The 23,057-nt window shown below is 46.5% G+C and overlaps 1 protein-coding gene across 1 annotated transcript in view; it reads left to right on the top strand.

Annotated features, from left to right (window-relative positions):
• Positions 1-654: 654 nt before the first annotated feature.
• The window catches only part of WNT7A (Wnt family member 7A), a 39,581-nt gene continuing 17,178 nt past the window's right edge, over positions 655-23,057 (top strand). Inside the window, exons 1-3 of the mRNA XM_071550996.1 lie at positions 655-1,471; positions 2,342-2,568; positions 14,202-14,473. Of these exons, the coding sequence (XP_071407097.1) occupies positions 1,401-1,471; positions 2,342-2,568; positions 14,202-14,473 (570 nt within the window). The 5' untranslated portion in view covers positions 655-1,400. The remainder of the gene's footprint in view (positions 1,472-2,341; positions 2,569-14,201; positions 14,474-23,057) is intronic.

The following is a 23,057-nucleotide window of genomic DNA, read 5'->3' as shown; positions in this document are numbered from 1 at the left end:
CTGCCCTGCGAGAGGGTCTCCGGCTCCTCGAGGGGGCTCCGGCCCGGCTCCTCGGAGGGACCCTGACGGATCCTGTCACCGTGTTTTTATTTTCAGAAAAACATTATCAGCAGAACAATTCCCGCACCACACCCCTGTTATCATTTAGGTAACCTCCCTGTTTGAAATATTTTAAATGGATAATAAAATAGTCACCATATCCGTGTAAATTCCCGCAACGAGGAGCCGGGATCCTCCTCTCTGCCGGGCTGACCCCCCCCGCTCCCGGCTCCGAGGAGCGCCCCGCTGGCCGGGGCCTTGCGCTGCGACCCCCGTGGGCTCGGACACCCGACAGGATCCCCGCGCCACGGGAGCCCGGCGGGACCGAGCCCTGCCCCTGTCACTGGAAGGATCAGTCACAAAAGCAGCGGGGAGGGCACTGCGGGCACACGGGGCTCTCTCTTGCCCGCCGGGGGCCGGGGACTGCCACTCCCGCACCTGCCGGTGCCGCGTCGCTCCCGCAGTGCTGGCCGAGCCGGGGCGGCGCTGCGGGAATGCTTGGCCGCCCGGGGCTCACCCCGCCGCGGGCCCGGAGGCTGCGGGACAGCCCGCGACACGGGGGGGCACAGAGCGAGGGGAGGAGCGTCGGGGCACACGCATAAAACCGGCCCCAGGTGCTCGACGGCTCCGGCGAGCGGGCGGCGGTTGCGGAGTAAAAGCTTTGGCCGCGGTGCCGTCGCGGAGCGGTGCGGGGTGCGGGCCGAGCCGAGCCGGGCGCGGCGGCCCCGATGCCGCCCGCCGGGCCGGGGCCAGCCCCGGGGGCGCCCCCCGGTGACACCCCCCGGAGTCCCCGCCGCGTGCCCCCGGGCCGTGCCCGCAGGAGGAGGGTTACTCTGAGCCTCCCTGCAGGCAGGTGATCCGTCTGCAATTCCTGGTTCCCCTTCTTCCCACCTCCCCGCCTTTCTCCCCCCCTTCCCCCCCCCCCGCCCTGCACCCCCCCCGCCCCGGGCTGGACAACTCCCTCCTGAGGAGAACACGCCCAAGTAGCTGAAAAAGAGAGAAAGAGAGGAAAAAAAAAGTGGGGGGCTTGGGGGGAGAAGACAGGGAGACAATTCCCATTGACGGTTGGGACGCGGCTGGCGCTCACAGGACCCCGCAGCGCATCCAGAGCCCGCACAGCGCGCTCCGGTGCCAGCAGTGCGGCTGGCGGGGCTCGGAGTGCGGGGAGCCCCGGCGGGGCCATGGTGAGAGGCGGCGGGGGCTCGGCGCGGAGCGGCGGGCGCTGCGGGGCACGGCGGGGGCTGCCCCGCTCGGCCGGGCGGCCGTGACCGCGGCACCGCCAGGAACGGCACGGAACGGACCGGCCCCGAGCGCGGCGGGCATCGTTTGCGTGTTGGTCTGAGCGACGGCAAGCAAGGAATATGAACAGGAAAACAAGGCGCTGGATCTTCCACATCTTCCTGAGCCTGGGGATTGTGTATATTAAGATCGGGTAAGCAACTTTTTTTTTCCTCTTTCTTTTATAACAATCGCGCTCTCACTCGCGCTCAGCCCAACCTGCCCAGACCTGTTACTATTTAACTCGGGAAGTCTCAAAAAAAAAAAAGTGATGATAGTGGTGATCACTATTATTTCTCAAAGGATGGGTAAGGTCCCGCACCTCGGAGCGACCCTCAACGGGGTGAGGTGGCGTCGCGGCGATGTGCGGGGCTGCGAGGGGTCGGGCGGAGGTCTCTGCCCGGGGGGAACACCCGGGGATCCCCGGACAGCCGCCCCTTCCCTGCCCCGGCCGGCGCTCCCGGTACGGGTGTCCCGGCCGCTCCCGCCGCTCCCTGCCGGGTACCTGCTCCCGCCTCCCCGCAGGGACATCCCTCGGCGGCTCCGCTAGAGGAGGCGCAGGGAGGGTGGCGGCGCTCCAGTCCCGCAGCATCCCCCGCCCGGCCCGGCCCGGTGCGGCCCGTCCAGGTGCGCTCGGTGCGGGAGGAGGCTGCGCGGCCCTGGGGCAGGGAGCGTGGGTTGTCCCCCTTGCTTCCCTCCCTCCCTGCCTCCTCTAACTGTTCGACAGGTTTGGGAAAAACCCTCCCAGCCGTTGCATGCGCGTGGCCCGGGCACGCAACGCCGCTGCATGAGTTTAATTCGCGAATGAGGAAGTTTGGACCCGTTTTGGCAGGAGCCCACGCGCTCCTTATCTCTGCCTTGGCTTGGAGAGAGGGAGAGGGAGGCGACCGGGGGAAAGGCGGGTGTTTTCAGGGGGCACCTGCCAAAGCCGGGCCCGGCAGCACGGGAAGGCAGCGGGTGCTGCGTGTGCCTCCGGGACGAGCTTCCCTTCCCCTCAGCCACCTCTGCTGTCCTGTCGTTGCAGGGGCTTTTCCTCGGTGGTGGCCCTGGGAGCCAGTATCATCTGCAACAAGATCCCGGGGCTCGCCCCCCGGCAGCGGGCCATCTGCCAGAGCCGGCCCGACGCCATCATCGTCATCGGGGAGGGGTCCCAGATGGGCATCAACGAGTGCCAGTTCCAGTTCCGCAACGGGCGCTGGAACTGCTCTGCCCTGGGAGAGAGGACCGTCTTCGGGAAGGAGCTCAAAGTCGGTACGTTGGCTCTCTGCCCACCCCTGACCGGCTGCCACCCGCAGGACACCAAGAGGGGGGCACACGGGGGGTGCCACGGGGCATGGCTGTTGGTTTGGGGAAGGACCAGCTGGATCACACAGCTCGTGCCAGCAGGACCGGCACTGTGAGCTATGGCTGTCGTTATCAACGTGACTGGCATCGCTGTTCCCTCCTGGCAGGGCACCTTCTGGTGAGAACTTCCATGTCCATAAGCTTCCACCCCGGGATTTCACTGTCCTGCTCTCAGAAATCCTTTCCAAAAATTTTCCATTTGTTTGTGTGCATGAGACAGCAGCCTTTTCATGTGCTTAGGGCTGGATAAATGGGGCTTGGTTCTGGTTGAAGGCAGTGGTCAGAACGGCCCAGCAGAGCTGGAATTACCCTTTTGGAGGGCAGGCACCTCCACAGTGATACTTTGTGTTTGTACCTGGTGGGACTGAGGTGCAGCAAACAGTCTCATTGTGAGAGATTCCCACCACACAAAATAGTTATCCCAGGGCAGGTGTACCTCCTGCCCTCTCTCCCAGGAGAAAGAGAGGGGTGTCTTCTGGTTTGAGATGTCAGGGCATTTACACTGTTCCAATCAACAGGCAGAAGATCCCACTTCCAGTCTCTGTGTTTTCAGTTATTGCAGCAGTATGAAAACATAAAAATTCTTAGCTAAAACAGCATTAATAATGATAAACACAGATACCCGAAAAATTAGAGTTGAGTTAAAACTCTCATCCCCCCGTTTTTCCAAACACATAGTAGTGGTATTTTAGTGCTTGCTGATTCCACAGCACTTAAAATACAAAGACCAAGGAAATGTGTTTTCCAAATACAGGTTAGTCATTTTTAGAGCCACCATTGAAAGCTAATCACTCATAGCATCACATTCTGCACCCAAACGTTCAAGTTGGGCTTTATGATTTCCAGTCTTGAGGTCTCCCTGTTTCTTCCACATCTAAAATGTAGTTGTAAAAAAATCAGAAACCCCATTAAACAATGCCTAGTGTGACAGAAAACACGGATACTTCATGAAAGTTAAGAAAGGGACTGAAAACAAAAGCAAGAGGAGCCCTGAGCAGCTGTGGGGGAACCCTCTGGACTGGCTCCAGGCACACTTTGATCATATGGCAAGATATGTCCCTAGTACCTCATTCCTTGCATTCCCATGAAAGGCAGAGATACAGCCTTGCCACTCTGCTCTGGAACTCCTGAGAACACTGAATGTGTATTTTATCACATCATGGCACACTGACACGTATATTTTCCAAAACTTGGAGATATTTAAGGAAAGAACAGAAAGAGAACTACATGGCTGTGTTGAAAGCCCCACTTTTCAACACCTTTGATAACCAGAGTGACTTGAGTAGAGAAGGTGAAAAGCCCCCTGCATAACATTGTGAAACATCTGAAAAAGGACCATTTATTCAGATTAGCTCATTGTTTCTGTTCCTTGAGCTGAGCTGTTCCTGTCAGTGATGAATGCAAGTGTTTGCCACTTATATCAGTGAAGAGTCCTTTTGGATGACTGACAGGTTTGGGCTCATTTAGTCTAAGACTAACATTTCCTTAAACAGAAAATGTGAGAAGGGGTTTTTTTTCTTCTCCAACAAATCAGAAAACTGGAGTTATTGTGGTCTGTTGTATAAACATGCTCTCATTTCCTTTCCCCCCTCCGAAAATTGAATTATTTAGCTAGTGGGTTATATTTAGGTCCTTTTAAAGAAAGTCAATATTAAAGGAAGTAGACTTTGATCTGTCTTTGAGGTGATAACTCTTAATATGCTCTATCTATCCATTATGAGCTAAGATGGATTGGGCAAATTTCTCCTTGGTTTCGGAATACAGTCAAGAGTTGAATGGCATCCAAATTATAAAACTCATTTAAAGAATAACCTAAACACTCAAATTTAAACAGCTTATCGGTATTGAAATTTTAAAGTAAACTTTGATAAAAATCACAGAGGCTTGAAATCCAGTGGTGAATTTTACTTGTGCACAGACATGTCTGGGATCTCAAAAACAGAAGTAGTCAGGCTCTCAAACACCATGAAATAGTACAGTATAGCCATTCCTGCTCAGGTTGTCTCATTGTTCTTCTGCTCCTTCCCTATCAGCAGGGATAGAAACCTTGAATACCTGGCATAGCTCACCTTTACATGGCTATAGGGCATGTTCCTTACAGGTCTCTCTTCCCCTTCGATCTCTGTCAGGAGGAGTACATTTAGGTTACTATCCAGAGAAATAATATCTTGCTCTGGTTAAAAAGGGTAAAACCTGTGAGCCGTAAAGCCATAAATTAAATTTGATAACCACAAATAGGAGGAGTTCAGATCTGAGTGCCTTACCCTAAAGAGTAAAGAGATGTGTGACATGAAGGACCATATATCCTATAGTAGGTATTTCAAGGTGACTGTGCACAAGAACAGTCGAGGTATCCATTAGGCAAAGATACTGTGCCCCTGTTGCTTTTTTTAATTAGCCCCTGACACAGTGTGTATTACAAAATGCTATTCCAACAGAAGCTAAACATTGGTACCTTTTCCAACAGTCAACAACTGGGTATATTTTCCAGGCAATTGCATCCTGAGAGTTATTACCTGGGAAGTCTGTGGGGCACCTTTGTCTTGCCACTTGCCATCAAGTCAGTGAGCCACACATGAGCTCATTCCTCCCTCTCTGCCTCTGGAGTGGCACTGATGGACTCTCTCTATGATTAGGAGATGACTTCAGAATGACAGTAATGTGGTTCAGCCAGGCACGTGCGGCGAGGGAGCTTGAGATCAATCTGGGAGGATGTGCCTGAGCAACTCTGATGCTAATGGCATTTGTGTGTGTTAGTCCATACAAATAAGCTCCCACAGATTCTTGGGAACTATTTCCCAACTGCAATTTTGATGGCACAGCAAGCCAAGGTCTCTTCAAACCCAGGTTGCCTTACCCTTACTGGGTAATGTGTTTTATGAATGTTATGTAAATGTACCCAGATTATTTCAATTCTCTTGTTGCCACTCAGGGTGATTCAGGAGGTGTGAGTTTTCCTTGTGGCCCTACCGTTGTGTGGCTGATCATGACACTCTCCTTTGTGTACTTCTTTTCATATTTTTTAAACGATAACAGAGATACAAGTGTTGGTGAAACACGTGGTAGAAGTAGAAAGAAAGGATCAAACATTTTCTTGTTCTAATCTGTAGCATGTGTGTATTTTTAAATTTCACATATAATCCATCTTCCAGCGATAGTTCATTTGTAGAGTTATAGTAAGCACCATTTAAACTCATCCTTGCATCATATTGCCTATTTGTGATCACAGGCTTGAGTTCCCAGCTGGTCGCAGTCGTGCTTCCAGCCAGGGCACAGCATTTATTTCTTGCGTCACTTTACCTAGTTTGTCCTTCAAAAAAGAGATTCTTCCCTGCTGCCATACTGTGGATCTCTTATCCTGACAGCTGGGGACAATAGTGCCACTAACAGGGAGAAATAACAGGAGTAAAAGTGACACCAGTTTACTCAGCTGAGGACTTGGTCTGCTTACAACAGGAAATGATAAAGTCACAATCAAGTTCCACACAAGGATGTTTTTCTAGACAATTCCATTGCCACCTTATTAATAATGTAAAGTCACAAAGAGAATTTTTAAAATAACCCTGGAGATGATGTAACACTGCAATTATGGACACACTTAAACCCAAATATATTTGCTATGGTGGTCAGCAGTTCTGCTCCCGAAGACATCCACAATCCAAAGCAAGGCTTTAAAGCACAACAGGCCAAAAGCCTCCTGCCCACCTCTCTTCAGGTGAAACGTGGTTCAAGCCTAAAGATCTGAACAACCAGTGGAGCCCTTGAGAGAATCTGGAAATTAGACTGGACTTTGATGGATGGCAGAAGGAGCAAGTGCTGTGGCAAAAGCTGTTCATCAGGTGCCTCAGTGAACAGTAACTCTGCTGTTTGTGACAGTAACTCTCCAATAACTGCCTTGGGATGTGCCTGCATGTCATGGGATCTAGAGGACAGCTCCATACTGGCACCGTGGGGCAGAACAAAAAACCCAGGTGCTTTTGACATAACTGAGCAGCACTGCCACTGTTAAATGAGACTTCCCACGTGAGTATAAAGTGTTTGACTGCACCTCCACAAAGCCACACAGCCAAGTGGGAAGTCACTGCAATGAGAAGAAAGGCACTGCAGCCCTGTAGTGGGGCAGCTTGGAGGGACAGCGGGGGGCTGGGAAGATGTGATGGTCTCCAAAGAACATTACAGCAAAACTGGCTTCAACCAAGTTTGCATCCTGGGCTTACCCAAAAGCATCAGTTCTTTGCTTTCTTTCACACTGGAAAATGCGTCAGTATCACCCCCTGCCATTACTCATGGGAATAAGGAAAGCTGAAATCAAAGCAAGAATCCACATAGACTAACTGGGCTTAAAACTTTGGAGCAGAGCTGGGAAGCTCAGCACCTCTGTGTGTTGTGTCCAAAACCTTTGGCTCACGGATCACTCCAGGTGGATCCAGGTGCAACCTTAGACCAGGAGAGCTTTGTGCTTTCTTTTATACACTGCACTATGAGCTCTGCACAAGACTGAATGAATTTATTCCACATATTAGAATCAACTTTTCTTCTATGGCTTCAACAACATGAAGTTAGAGGGGACATTCCCACTCCTGTCTATTGAAACAAGTGACAACTGTCCTACAAGCCAAATCCTTAACTAACTTTGTTCAGTAGCTGTCAGGAATAGCTCTTGCTGGTATGGGAAAGAGAACAAAGATCTTGGACATTCTCCTCTCTGGTCTGGTAGATTTAACAGAGAAAAAGAAGTGAATAGAAAAGTTAAGAGTAAAACTTCATATTGTTACTGTGTTATAGAGAAACAATCTTGAAAACATCCTGGTACAGGTGTGTTCAAGAAAGGATTGAATTTTCAATCATTTTATAGAGCTTTTTGATTTGAAACCCTGTTGCAGTCTCTTGTGTCAGGTTTTAAATACTGGTTCTTTGAATTACAAAATAACAACCCCTGGCAGAATCATGGAGTATCTTGAGCTGGAAGGGACCCACAAGGAGCGTTGAAATCCAACTGCTGACCCTTCACTGGACTCCCCAAGAATGCCACAATGTGCCTGAGAGTGTTGTCCAAACACTTCTTGAACTCTGGCAGGAAAATCCTCGTTGTTTTTGTATTGCATGGAAGATTACCTAGACAGGTCTGGGAGTAACTAGGTTGTAGGTGCTGCTGCACTACTCAGCTTGGCCAATATTTAGAGGCAAGACTGATAAACACTCTGTTTTCTGAACCAGTGGTGTTAAGAATCTCCCAATATATAATGAAAAGAAATACTGTAATGAACAGGAGTCTTGCTCTCTACTCAAGCAAGATCAGAGTCTGCATTTCTGTGCTAAGTTTCCAGCCCTTCCAACCAGTTTTTACTGTCAGTGTCTTGCAGGAGAACAGTTATTTGCAGGCAAACCACAGGCCAGGCTGAAATACGGCCTGATCATCCAAACCTGAGCACGCTGCTTTTTTCCAAAAAGTCAATCTTTCTCAGCAGGGACTGTCACAGTAGGATAAAACATTGCCCCAAGGACACTGCAGTTGGAATTCCCATCAGAAGTTTTTCATGCCTGCTTTCAGATGTGTCTTGTGAGTACATGTTCCAGAGAAACAGCAAGACTGCATATTGTTAGAAAGGTAGGAGATCTCCTGTCTCAGTGGCTGGGGAGGGGGCTCAGAGCCCTCAGAAAAGGAGAGACTTGTTTGAACTCCAAAATACTGGCTGTGATTTTGGTAATGCACCTGCCTTGAGTAGTAACTTTATAAGTTTAAAGAGAGTGTTTTCAAAAATAATCACAATACTTGGAGTGTTTCCTCTCCAAGAATTTCAAGAGTTGATGAAAAAACTTTAGCTTGTGAAAGTAGGCAGTGACTACACCCCCCAAAGTCTCAAATGCCTCTTAAAGAAACTGTATTTATTTTATTTATTAGTACTAATCTTTCTAAAGCCACACTGCTGGTTTATAGGGATCCAACATTCTCATTTCAAGGGAGTACATTATTTTAAGGCACCAACCCCCCCAAACTTCAAATAGAAGAAGAAAAAAAAATAGGAAGAGGATACTCCAATGATTTCTTTTTAAGCTACCATTTTTATTAATCACTCAGGATAAGTTAAAGAAAGATAAAAATAAAAAACCCTGCGAAGCCATAGATAGTCTACCAAGGAAGGAGGAGGAACTTCCCAAAGCAGGCAGAGGATGGGTTCTGCTCTTCATTTTTCCTAGCTGTGAGTTATGACCTCTGTAGAGAGATGAGAAGTAATGTGAACTGTGGCACATAATTGGCAAGGTGAGCTGTGTTTTCCATCTTTATATTTTCCCAATCATATTTCAGCTCATGTCACTGCAGATAACTCCCCCTCTGACCCTTTGGCTTTAAATAGCAGAAAATACAACCCGTGTTTTCCAGTGAGATAAACAGAAATTTGTCTTTTTTTTTATTTCACAGCTCAGTCAGTTTATGAGGGGACTGATAGGGCAGGGCAGGCTGTTTAGAAACATGCTCAGATCCCAAACTGCTGAGCACCTCCTGCCTTCCTGCAGAAAAACCCACTCTGTGTCTTGCAGGTTTGGCCTTTCTTTTCCAAGCAACATCAAAGTGCTGCACTTCTTTTTAAGTTCCTGTTTCTAATCTGTGTGAATGAAGTTTTAAAAAAAATCACCAAATTTTAAGATTACATTTCAAAAAAATTATGAAGTCAGCTGAATGAAAACCAAAATTCAGACCATTCTCTGTAGCTGATAGACAGGCTGTAGTTCCTGCTGAGCCAAACCCCAGACTAACAAATATATAACAATATTTTGCATCAGCAAAGGGGAGCTGCAGAAATTTTGGAAGGCATCAATGCCTAACTATCTGCCCTCAGAGCAAATGGAGCTGTAACACACTGCAGGCCTTACAGGACCATGGAATAATTAAGGTTGGAAAAGACGTCCAAGATCATCGAGTCCAACCTTTGAGTGAATACGTATTTGAGTCCCCAGAGCTGCTCTCTCTGCAAAAGAGAGCCATTAAAGATGAAAAGAGTACATTTTCCATGAACCTCATCCCTTTTGGACTCATTGGGAAGAGAAGACCTGTTGGGTGGCAGTGAAGAAGGAGGCTCAGTGAGTCCCTAAATAATTGTGCCCTGATACCTTACTGGAGTCCAGAAAAAACCAGGAAGAGCGGGAAGATACTTATGTCCAACACATGAAGAAAAGCCTCTGTGTTCACACAGCACTGAAAGACTTGTTCAGGCTGAGGACAGTCCCAGGTGTTTACTGTTTAAAAAGAACATAGATTAAAGTTCAGTTGCAGTTTAAGGATGGATTCAATGGGAATTGCCTGAAAGAAGATTTAATTCCTGTGTCTTCACCCCACACATGTAGCAAATGGGTCAGAAAGTTGGTCAAGAGGCAGTTTGAGCAGCTCATGCCAATCAGTACATTTTATTTAACTTTTTCCAAAAAGTCTTTTCTGATGTCAGTGCTGAAAACACAGTTTCCTCTACCAGCTGTGGGCTGATATTTCTAGTCATCTAGAGAAGGTAAAGACTGCAGATTAGGGTTTTGCACACTCTTTCAGGTATGCAGAAGAGCGAACCCCACCAGTCTCCTGACTGCTTTTTTCTGGAAAGAATTGATCCTGGTCCTTAGGCAGAGTGGGCTCTGTCTCTCACATGGTGGAATGCATTGCTGCCAGTTCTGTCCTTTCCTTATCCTGTTTTAGGTACCATATCTCCTGCTTTGCCAAACTTCTTTGTCTTCCTGGACCTGAAGTGCTGTACCCATCTATGGAGTATTTTTGGATGCTACAGTCACCATCCCCTACAGGTTAATGTAAATACGAGAGGGTTTCAGTGTTGTTTTGATATCAAAGTCTTACCTTATTCTAATGCTAAGATACTTAACTTTTTGCTACTAAATTTTAAGAAGGAAAGTAAGGTACAGGTCTAAGTGGACTGTCAGATGCACTGGAAAATCAAACTAGAAAGAAAATAATAGAAGATCATATGAGGTCATTGTTCATCTTTGGGAATTCAGAAGTGATGAGGCTATGGCTTTCAACCCACCCATGTTTGAGATTAGACTGAATGTGGAGCACAACTTCCTTGGTCAGCCTGTTCTGGAGCATCAGGAGAAGCTCAGAGGAAACAAAGCAGTGCCTGACCATCCCTTAGTAAAGTGTGTTTTTCTCTGATATCCTCAAGGCATTTCCACTGTTTGCTGAAATCAAAACTAGAGGAGTATTGACTATTTAGAAGTGGCAGGAACATCCTCTTGTGATAAACCTGTTGTGGAATGTTCTGGTGTCTAAAGCCCTGTCACAGAGGAGGCTCAGTATTAACTGACCTTCCCTCCATGCTGACATTTCTGTGAGCCAAACAAGGGTAATGAAACCTTAAAAAGTGAATCATTTATGGAAAACAGGAAAAATTTGATGCAGATGTGACAAACCCATGTCACTTTATCAATACTGCACTTCCTACCTGGATCAATTCTTCCAGGCACTTGCTTTGTTTACCTTGTAATCTCCTAAATTTTAGTTTTTAAATGCTGCAAACTTTACCCCTAAATAAGACAAACTTATAATTTATGTAATATAATTTATGATCAAGCTTAGCATTGGATTCCGATTCTGCTTGTACTAACTGGTTTTATATTCTCTGTCTTGCATTTTTCTTCTCTCTAAGAAGCAAGAGCTGCTCAGTCTTTACAATGTCGAGTGTGTCAGATTACAGAGGTCTCCAAGTGCTTTTTATTCTAGATCTTAAAAATAACCTGTGCTTGAACAGAAATGATCCAACCATAGGGAGAAAAAAGAGCCAGATGAAAATTTCAACTCAAAAATACTACTTTTGATCCTGTCCCATTTGCTGCTTCATGAAACAGAAACTTGGTGTAAAGCCCTGCTCTGCTCCCAGCAGAGAAACAGGGACTTCTTGATGGACCTCTCCTGTCTAGCAGGGAATTTTTCACAGTGTTTTGCTTCAAATAGTGGGGATATTGTTGAGTATAAACTTTAGGAGTCACTGGGAGGGTGTCCTGGCTGGTCCTGGTGAATGCTCTGGGGAGTGGGACTGCACTTCCCCTGCCTCCTCTGGGTCACCCCTCACAGCCACAGGGACTCTGAGAGCACAGCCCCAAATGCACCTAAAGCCTGGAATTTCTCTTCCACATCCATAATGAGGGGGGTTTTTTTTGTTTGTTTTTGTTTGTTTGTTTCTTTGTTTGTTTTCTTAAATGAGGAGGAACAAGGAATCTTTCAAGGAAGTTTGATTCTTGACTACCAGTCCCTTAATAAATACAGTGCTTAGCAGGTCCCATGGGAATATTGGCTATGCCAATAAAAGGGCACAAAGTTGACTGTTAACAGCTTGTGGTAATGTCATCTTGTTTTCCATTTTACTTCCTTGGCATAAGGAAGTGAACATTTTTCGTTAAAAGCGAGAATCTAGACCATGTACATGGAAGGGAAGTAGCCAAATTTGTAAGGTTTCTTTCCCAAGTGATTATTTTTTTGTGAAATCCAATAAACAGCAGAAATGGGCTTGTTTCATGTATAATAAACTATTGCCAGCAGCTGAGGTCTGCTAGAACTGGAGAGGGGAAGTATCTTCCCATCTGCACTCAACTAATGAAGTCTTATTCTGATCCTAGTGATGCAAGGATACATTTTGTCATTGGACAAGAGAAATAAGTTCTTAGTTTGGGGGATCCAAGAATTTTTAAAGGGCTGTTTGATATGCATTGGCAACCTCTGCAAACCCTCTTAGGTGCTGGAGAGACCCTCTCTCAGCAGAGCTGCTTCCAAAATCTCGGAGGTCCCACACACCAGAATGCAAGAAAACTTCAAGAAGATAAATTAGATCTTTAATTTAAAGTGAAAAGTCCCCCCTCAACAAACAGCACTTGTCATTAGAGCCTCATTGCACAAAATAGTATTGGTTTAATCTCTGCCTCACAGCCCTCAGGTGAGGCTCTACTTCAAATTCCTTTGGTCATGGTACCTACAACAGGTCAGGATTTTTTTTTCCCATCCTGTGAGAAATTTTGAAATTAAACCCAAAACTTATTTCATTGAGTCAGTGTTGAAACGTTTGTGACACAGTGCAAAAAAAAGTCCCACTTCAGTTAAAATGCTTTCAGAACAAGATATCCAACAGAGATGGTTTTACTGTAAAGAAAACACCTTAGTGTAGAATTAAACTTCTAAATAAAGTCCTACTCCTGAGCTGATTTCAGGAAGGCTTTGGATGATGCTCTGGGGCACAGGGAGCGACTCTTGGGGATGGTCCTGTGCAGGGCTGAGGGCTGGACTCAATGATCCTTGTAAGTCCCTTTGAGTTCAGCATATTCTGTATTCTGTGACGTTTTAAAGTTGAATACTGTTGTTTTACTGATTTCACCCCCAAGTCCACCTATTTTGTTTTTCTTTCTTTCTTTTTTAAGCTAGAGCCTTTGCCTCCCCACCCTTTTGCTATAAAATTTTGACTACTTCTAATACTATCTGGAATTGCATAGATGAAGTTGTCTCAACAATACTTTCTTTCCTACTCCCTCATGTAGAGCTTTCAATTCAGAGAGTGACCATCCACCCAAATCAATACTTAGAAGAGCAGAGACCTGCTTATGCCTGCAGATTGACAGCACTTCTCAAATAGTTTCTGATTTCTGCCCTGTAGGATCTTGCCTGGTTTTCCAACTCGTTTCTCTGTGTGGTATCACATGATTAGGGCAGGGTTGAACTTTCAGATATCACGTGTTTATGGCAATTTTTGCATTTCAGGGATCACCTGTTTATGGCAGTTTTGAACTTTCAGATCTCATGTATTTGTCGCAGTTTTTCCATTTCAAATCTCATGTGTTTATGGCAGTTTTTCCATTTCAGATATCATGTGTTTATGGCAGTGTAATAGTTTTGATCCAGGCCTTCCCTGGTAACCAGGTGTAACTAGGGAAAGGCTCATCTCCTAGGTATTCCCCACCTGGTTTTTTTTCCCTCCCATGTGACAAGGGAGGATATTAGAGAGGAAGATAGGAAATGGCCAGTGTTCTTGTTCTGGCAAGGATTGGGAGCAGGGAGTTTTGCTGCTTTTGGCCCCTTGTCGGAGCCACGCAGGAGATGAGAGAGAGAACGTGAGAGAAGGAGAGAGAGCATGAGATAGAGCTGGCCTTCTTCTGAGAGTCGTTGGTAGTATTGTATTGTTCTAGTTTGCTTGGAGGGTGGGTGCGAGTGTCTAATAGTACCAATTTGTTCTCTTTTGTCCCTTTGTTGTCCCTGTTTTCCCCTTCCCTTTTCCTTCTCTCCTAGAAGTTTTCCTATGTTAGGTGCAGATTGTGTATATATAATTGTAAGCATTTAAGAATACATACATACTCTGACTGAATTCAGTTTCTTTCAAGTTTTTTTCCCTTTTCTTTCCCCCACTTTGAGGAGCGGAGGGAGAAGGAAAGGCAGCTCAGGGGCTGGGATATTTCAGATATCATGTGTTTATGGCAGATTTAAACTTTCAGATATCATGTGTTTATGGCAGTTTTTCCACCTCAGATCTCATGTATTTCTGGCCCCTTTTCCTTTTCAGGGAGCAGAGAGGCCGCGTTCACCTACGCCATCATCGCGGCCGGGGTGGCACATGCCATCACAGCTGCGTGCACACAGGGCAACCTGAGTGACTGTGGTTGTGACAAGGAGAAACAGGGACAGTATCACAAGGAGGAAGGCTGGAAATGGGGAGGCTGCTCCGCTGACATCCGATATGGCATCGGCTTCGCCAAGGTGTTTGTGGATGCCCGGGAGATCAAACAGAATGCCAGGACGCTCATGAACCTGCACAACAACGAGGCTGGGAGGAAGGTGAGTAATCCCTGCTCTCCCATCTCCATCCTGGCTCTGGAGATGAGCTTCCATCACCTGCAGTGCAGGAGAATCCAGTGCTTTCATGCTGATGGCATTTACAGTAGGCAAGAAGGCACCTCTGCAAGTTAGACAAGCTTGTTGGGCCATTTGTCTGTCAAATATTTGTCTAAATGTAGCTCTTTCCAGCTGTAAAAGGAAAAAAGCAAACAAACATTTTATCTGGGAAGTCAAATGGTACTTAGGATAAAAAGCTGCTACTGTGTGGGAGAGCAGGATTCTCGTCAGGTTGAGACATGAACGTCTCACCCAGTTGGAAAGGGATCATTTTCAGCCCCACTGAAAAGCTCAGGCCCTGCTCTGAGCGCTGCCCCTGCATGGAGGGCAAAGCCTCAGCAAAGGAGCCCAGGCTGACTCCCTGGTACACCAGGGTTTTGCACAGCAGGATTCCCCCTCTGTTCCCTTTCACAGGCACTGGGGAGCTGAAAACAGCCACTGCTGGGGAAGGCAGGAATCCAACAGCTCCCACACAGCTTTCCTGGGATCCTGGGCACTGAATCATAGAATCGATTGGGTTGGAAAAGACTTCCGAGATCATCAAGTCCAGACCAACCCTTGGTCCAACTCCAGTCCCTTTACCAGATTATGGCACTCAGGGCCATGTCCAATCTCAGTTTAAAAACCTCCAGGGATGGGGAATCCACCACCTCTCTGGGCAGCCCATTCCAATGCCTGATTACTCTCTCTGCAAAGAATTTCTTTCTGATCTCCAACTTCAATTTCCCCTGGCAGAGCTTGAGCCCGTGCCCCCTTGTCCTATTGCTGAGTGCCTGGGAGAAGAGACCAACCCCCACTTGGCCAGAACTTCCCTTCAGGTAGTTATAGACAGTGATGAGGTCGCCTCCTGTTTGCTGCCTTGGCCATGTTGCAGGTGCAAGACCCAGTGTGATCTGTGCTCCTCTGATCCCTCTGGGTCAGGCATTCCCAGCAAACCTCAGGGCAGTGCCAGGGGTGCTGTGGTTCCAGCCAGGGGTGTCCTTGTGCTTCCCTCAGCCGTGGGTGGGTATGTCCAGCACTGTTTTCCCTATGGGAGTGCCCATTTTGCTGATCACATCCTCCAGCAGGAATGTCAATCCTCTGCTTCCTTAGCTCTCTGTTTTGCCTTCTCCCACTTGCCCTCCTGTGCAATACTCCTGATTTCAGCATCATGTTAGTGTGACTTAGAAGCAAATGGCAGAAGGATACGGAATGACAGCTAATTTGTGGATACCATTTTTGTTGTGGTAATTACCTGTAGGCTCTGAGACATTACCACTTATGCTGGAGCCAAGCAGGTTGTCTTGAAGAAAAGCCATTTCTACCCCAAAGAAAAGCCTAACCCTTCTTTAGTTTAATGCCACTGTAGTAGTTTTATAGGTGAGATAAAGGTTTTTACTCTGTGTCATATCCCAAATGCCTGTGTATGGTTCTCTGGTGCAAAAATTTGTACTTTAATACTAGCAAAACTGAATTCTGATAATAACTCAAGGATTAACCATTAATATTTTCTCAACAAGTGATCTGAGATCTTTATTACTTTGCTTCTAGTAGCTGAAAAGCTTGGTAAGACATCAGTGCCCACAGCCTGCTCTGCTACACGAGCTCAAATCCAGGGAAGTAATGAATAGCAGGGGAGTTTCATCTTTGACAGAAAGCTACTTCCTTGAAAGTATTTGATAGGTGCTGGCAGTAAAAGATTCCCAAGAAATGACACACCAGCCAACACCAGACTGCAAACAGAGATGGAACTGCCTACTGGCTGTAATTTGCCCCCAGTGCAGAGCTCAAAGATACAAACAAATAGAATAGTTGTGTTTTCTGTTTCTGTTCTCACCCAGGTGTGGATCTTGGGTAGAGGAGGGCTGTTGGTGCTGGAGCTGGGCTGTGGGAGGGCAAAGCACCCAGCAGCCTCCCCTTGAGGACATGAGCTCCTTGTGTTTTTCACCTTCCTGAGCACAATTTGCTGTCCCCAGAGCTTGTGCCTGGAAGATTCAGCTCTCCTCATTGTTACCTGTGAGAACAGTGGTGTGTGTGCTATCTCTGGCCATCTGCCATTTCTCCAGCAGGCTCAGGAACTGTTCTGATCTCAAGATATTCTGCACTTCTTCCTGCACCCCTCACAGAGCAAAATTACTGATCTTTGTTCAAACAAATCTCTGAAATCTTCAGGGGAAAGAAAGAGTAACAGGACTGAGAAGAGGCTTGTTGCTTCACTGTCCTGTAGAGAATGAAGAAATTATGTTTTTGCTGAAGAGGCTCCTTTCAGGTTTCGTGAAAGATCACAGTATTTAGAGACAATTGGTGGGGTAGGGGGCACTATGGGTATTTGGCAAACCAAGTCTCTCAGAACCTCACTTTTTCACAACAAAGACAGTCTTGTTGTGAGGTGGTGCTCCCTTTTGGAGCAACAGGGATCTTATCCGTCTCCACACAACCTATTTGTGGTGCCTTTCCTCTGGGCTACAAATATTTGTCTAATTTTGCTTGCCCATGGCCAGGTTTTGGATGATATTTATGCACTTAGGAGACAGACTGGCACCTACCAGGCTTCCAAAAATAAACTAGATGTTCAATTTTTATTGATCTGTTACCTTCACCTGTAGGCACCACTATAGCATTCAAAAGTCAGTCCCCTCTAATTCCTTGGTCTTGCAATGTGAACCTGTGCTGTGTGTTTGGTCCCACTCACCTCTGAAAAAGTCCTTCTTCAGGACAGCACCAGCTGCACGTGGTTCAGTATGCACTCTAATGATGCACAGGTCTATCATTATCTCCTTGCCTTCTTAAGACTCACTGCTGAATAGGACTGTGCAGTATAGACCAACAGAGAACCATCAGGAAAAGCCTGTCAAGGATTTCAAGACTTTTCACCTTTTCATAATCTTCTTTTAGGCAGATGTCTCTCTGCTTCCTGCAGTGCCAACAACAGTCTTGGAACATACCAAATACATGTGACTGTCAGAGCAGTAGTACAATTATCCAGGGCAGTGGTCACAGCCTCAAGGCTGCCAGAGCTCCAGGAGCATTTGGACAACACTCTCAGGGACAGGGTGATATTGTTGGGGTGTCTGTGCAGGGCCAGGAGTTGGACTCCATGATCCTTGTACATCCCTTCAAACTCAGGATATTCTGTGATTCTATAATCTGTCGGCTCTTTCTGGAAACAAGACAACTGACTGTGTCAAATAGAGAGGATTTTAAAGGTCATAGGTGGAGAACAACCACGTTCCTCTGCCTAACAGCTTTGGTGGTGCAGTGCTTGACAAACAGCCGTGTGCACGCCCAGGATGTAGTGAGGACTCCTCCTGGAGCCCAGCCTGTGGGACACGGCCCCATTTCCAGCTGCTCCCACACCACACACCAAAGCCAGTGGTGCCAATGGGTCCTGCAGCCATCAGCAGTTTCCCTCACTGTTACAGGACAGGGCTCTACTCTCTGTTTCTCTCTCTGTCTTGGCAACAAAGCACTACCTTCTGAGGCACAGCTTTGGAGTTCTCAGCCTGGCTGGAAGGGAGGGGGCAAAGTTCAGAACATCCACCCTAAGAAACTGGCCCCAAGCAGCCCGAGGAGCCTCACTTCATTTGTCAAACCTGTTGGAGAGCAGTTCTTTCTGACCTTCAGAAACAGAGTTTAGAGCGTTTTTCCTCTTTGAATTAGTATTTCCTGAAGTGCTGATTCACTGCAGGAAGAAGCAAGAGTGCAGGGAGAACAGGAGGAGAATTCATAACAGCTGGGTCAGAAAAGAGAGATAAAACTTCAATTAATTTAAAGGCATAATCCTGATTTGCCCTGAAAACTTCCATGTGAGGGGTTATAATTGTAAAACTGAATTGTCTGTTAGCAAATTTGTCTTCTCAAGTACAAGTTAATTAAATTACTGTAAGTAACACAATAACATATGTCTGAGAGATATTTATGCTCTAGGAAATAAAAATGTTATTCTACAAGTTATCCTGCTAGAAAATAGCAAAGTAGATATTGAAAGGTTCCACATATTTTGGCTGTAAATTTTCATTCTGACAGCATGGCAAGGTACATGACCAGACTGCTCTCTCCTCTCCTCTTCTCTGTGACATTGAAATTCCACGAATGGCATCTTGCATCAGCGTTACATCATATTAAGTATAATGCAATATTATGAGTCATTGTTATAAATCATGGGCACAGGCTGCATTAGAAGGCTTTTGCAATTCAAGAGCACATGAAGGTGGATTTTTCTTCAGCATTTCTCTTTGGAAGTGCACTAACTTTGCAATGTCTCTTCATCCCATGAATCAGGAGCATTTCAGTTTTCCCCTTGAGCTCAAAGGCTCCTGGGGGATGTGCAATATGTGCCCAGCAGAGCTGCTGCGAACATCAAACAAAGCTGGGAGAACCCAGGAGGTGTTTCTGAAATGGAACCTGCAATGATCATAATAGACTGAAATGTTTAGTATTTTATCCTTTAAAGAAAACTGTGATAATGCTGAAGTGACACACTGGCTTTTGGAAGGCATGGAGGTCAGGAATTGTCCCAAGTCATCCTGAAAATCCCACACTTATGACACACACTGCTTGCTACATCTTTGACCTCAGGAGGACAGAGATGTGAAACTGCCCTGAACATCATCCTCTCCTTGCCTAGAGTGCAACAGCACTGCAAGAATGAACCATCTACAGAGGAGATGTATTTCTATCTCATTCAAGACACCTCTCTCTTTAACCAGCCCATGAGCATGACTACCAGGAGCACCACAGAACAAGCTCTTGCAGATGAACCACTTGGAAAGTTGTGAGCATTACGTTAGAAAAGGGACAAGGTTAATAAGAGGCTGCCGAACAATTTAACACTTAGAATTCTTCTGAATATAGGTCTGAAAGTCTGGAGATTTAGTAGTTCTGCCTGAACTAAATCTTAAAACACATGTAAACATGGAACTATTCATAGGATCCCCAGATATGCTGAGTTGGAAGGGACCCACAAGGATCATGGAGTCCAACCCTCAGCTGTGCACAGGCCCAGCCCCAAGAGTCACACCCTGTGCCCCAGAGCATCATCCAAACACTCCTGGAGTTCTGGCAGCCTTGGGGCTGTGCCCACTGCCCTGGGGAGCCTGGTCAGTGCCCACCACCCTCTGCGGAAAGAGCCTTTTGCTGAGATCCACTCTAACCCTGCCTTGGCACAGCCCCAGTCATTCCCTGGGTGCTGTCCCTGCTCACACAGACCTGCAGTTGGCTGCACTGGAGGGGAGAGCAGCTTGTGGGTTTGAAGCCTCACTGGGCTGGCCCTACCCAAGGAAGGTCAGTCTTACAGAGGGACTCCAGCGTTCCAGCAGCTCCCAGTAGGAGCTCTGCTTCCAAAAGACACTCAGGGATCTGATACATGGTTCTTGGCAGGCACAGTGCTCCCAGGGTACAGTTGGTGTGCCAGGAGGACATGGGCCATAGTGGAGTCAAAAGATTCCTTCCCATGTGGATGTGCCTGCTGGAATGTGTCCATGATCAGACTCTGTACACAGCTCAGCTGACTGATCCCAACCCAACCCATGCAGGGCTGTGCTCAGCCGGCTCGGACAGAAGGAATGTCTCTAAAGGCACACACGCACGAGAATAAAGCTCACCTGTGTCTGGAGCTGCTTGAAATTGCCATCGACTCCAGAGAGTCTCAGAGAGCAGCTTAGAGCTGAACAGAAGTGGGAGAGGCTGCCCTGATTCTCCTGGCACCAGCAATCAAGGGATATTATAGTATCAGCAGCACAGCCATGTTCCTTGGAGGTGAGGAATGAGCAGTGCCCTTGCAATTGCACTTCACATTTTCCAACAGTTTTTCACGCTCTCTCTCTCTCTTTCTTTTTTTTTTTTTTTTTTTTTTTTGCTTGGACACAAAAATGTTCCTGATTTTTCCATTCAGAAATTTCAAGTTCTCATTGTTAGGGATGCTCCTTAAATACACTGCTGATGAATGGCTTCTCTCTTTAGGGGTAGATCACGGCTGTGGTACATCCCTGATTTACAGTAGCATGAAGTTGGAAAGAGTTTTTTCAGGAATAACTTCCTACATTTTGCTGTGAGGGAACCTGAGGTGATGAACATACACAGGGCTAGTTGTGATGCCCACTTGCTTGAGAGCTTGTTCTTTTACAACCAGCTCCCCTTAGTACTCCCTCACTGGGACTTCCATTGTCAGCAGATGTGTTGAGGTGTAAGAGCAACAAGCACTACACTTGACCCTGAGCTGCTTCTGCAACACAGAACTGACCAAGCCCTTTGCCAAGTTCCTTGCATGGCTCATAAGAGACCAGGAAAAGGCCTCCAATGTGTCCATTGCTGGAGGAAGATGGGGAGTTTAGGCTGTGGGCAGGTAGATGCCCCTTGCTGAGGTGGCAGTAGCAGTTCTGGCAGAGTTCAGCTGCAGCTGCCACACCTCTGGCAGGTGATGTTGGTGGACAAGTTCTCATGGAGCCTGGCAGTGTAATGGAGACAACCCTGCCAGAAACACTGTGCAAAGCTTCTTCAGCACCTCCACCACAAAGCAGGGAGAGTCTTAATAAAAAACTAAATAAAAAACATGGTTCCACTGCAAAAATGTCATGTAATGTCTAGAAAATCTGGTGTTAGGTGCAGCAAATATGCCGATGTAGAATGTCCTGGCAGCTGCCCCAGTGCAATATTTTGCCTAGATTAAAACTAGGCAGAAGGAAAAGGTTTAGGAGAAGGTTTATACACAGGGGTGGTACCTCAGTGTGATGGGATAGAATATGAAAAGTGAACTTCTGGCAAGTCTCAGTGATGTGGCTGTAAGGTCCAGGCAAAGGAGAGTGTCCACCAAAGACCTGGAGCCAGTCATAGCACATTATCCAAGGTAAACCCAGGCCTGCCGGGTCCCTGCCTTGTCTCCAAGCTCTCCAGCCTCAGGGTCTGTCACCACAGCTCTAGTTCAGTGCCATTAGAAAATGAGCTTTACATGCAACAAATTCTTTCCTGGCAGCTTCATCACCATGTTTGCTGGGGGGCAGCAGAATTCCCAGCAAGTCCAAGCACTGCAATGAATCCAGTTCACTGAATGGGAAAGCTCCCCCTGAGTTTGGTGGCACCACAGGACACAGCTGAGAGCTTCCAAAAGTCCCATCCAGCTGAGTGTTTGCAAAGCACAACTAAACCCTGCTGGGTAATTTCCGAGGTGTGAAAAAAAAATATATACATCCCGTGCACTCTTCCAGCATTTTGTTTGTATTTGGAAGGATCAAAGTACTATTTTATGGGTTTGCTACTTTTTTAGATAATAGTCTTAAAACAAGTCTGAGCTTGACAGACAAGCTCTGCATCTTCTCAACAGCCCAGGGTAAAGATAAAGGGAACATTAATGTTAGTCTAAATTATGAGAGGGAATTGGACTGCACAAGAGCTGTAATCTACAAAAATGAATTTTCATTCCACTTGTCCTCCACTTTCAGCTAATCAGAAATGGTGATACATGGTTCTACTTGTATTTTGGCTTTCAACTCTCCCCCATATGTCATGTGGTTGAAAACTGAGTCCCTGATTTATGCTGAAGATTAGGAATGATAAATGCTATCACTTACCTGCAGCCACAGTTTGAGAGGGTTCTGGCATGATGAGCAAAACATGCATTCCATGTCTGTGATTCCTGGGGCTGACAGTCTGTCATGGTGCTGACAAAGGTAGCTGAGACTGAGGGTCAGGCTGTGTTAATAAATAACAAAGATCTCAAATTCCAGATTTAATATCATGCGCCTTTTATGACCAAAATGATCAGATACTTGGTCTGATGATTAATTAGCTCAGCAAAGCCACTGGGTGGGTCACACATTTCTGGACAATTTCTAATTTAATTTGGCCTTTCTCTGTGGACAGTTGGCAACATTTCCCATAGGGCACACACCTGTCACTCAGTGCTCAGAGGGGAATATCAACTAGACACAAATAGGTGCTGTATAGATTATTCAGTTCTCCTGATGTTTTCAGCACCTCTGGAGCCTTGGTGGAGTCTTCAGTGTCTCCCCTATTGCAGAACAAAAACCTGAACAAAAATTTCTGGTTTGTAACAAATGCAGCTATCACAGAGCAAAATCCTCACAAAGCAGATACCTGCTGCGTTTGGGTATTGTAGAACTTATGCTGAACATGTAACAAAAAAAAAAGGGTTGGAATGGGATGATCTTTAATGTCTTTTTCAACCCAAACCATTCTGTGACTTTATGAAAAGTTGTAGGAAAGAAAACTTAGACCTGTTACCCTTAACTCTGACCTATGAGCTTGGCTGTCTTGCCTTGCGTTATTTCTACTGACCTGTGCTTTTTGATGTTTTGTTGAGAAATGTAATCAGAGCCAAGATTTTTGTGCTTCATACCTAAATTTATGCCTAAGGTGTTGAAAAATTCTCAGGAATAACTTACAAGCACCATTCTGCTTCTTCCAGGTGACATTTGTCACCCTTCAAATTTAGGTTTCCAAACCCAAGACTGATTTCCTTGCATATAAGTAGACTCTTCCATATCCATATTTTAGCAAAACTCACCAGAATAGTAGTCTTGACCAAGTTAGG

This window comes from Pithys albifrons, chromosome 3 (genome assembly GCF_047495875.1).
Source record: "Pithys albifrons albifrons isolate INPA30051 chromosome 3, PitAlb_v1, whole genome shotgun sequence".
NCBI classification, from domain to species: Eukaryota; Metazoa; Chordata; class Aves; order Passeriformes; family Thamnophilidae; genus Pithys; species Pithys albifrons.
The sequence above is the reverse complement of the archived record's forward strand: the minus strand, read 5'-3'. Positions and strand labels throughout refer to the sequence as shown.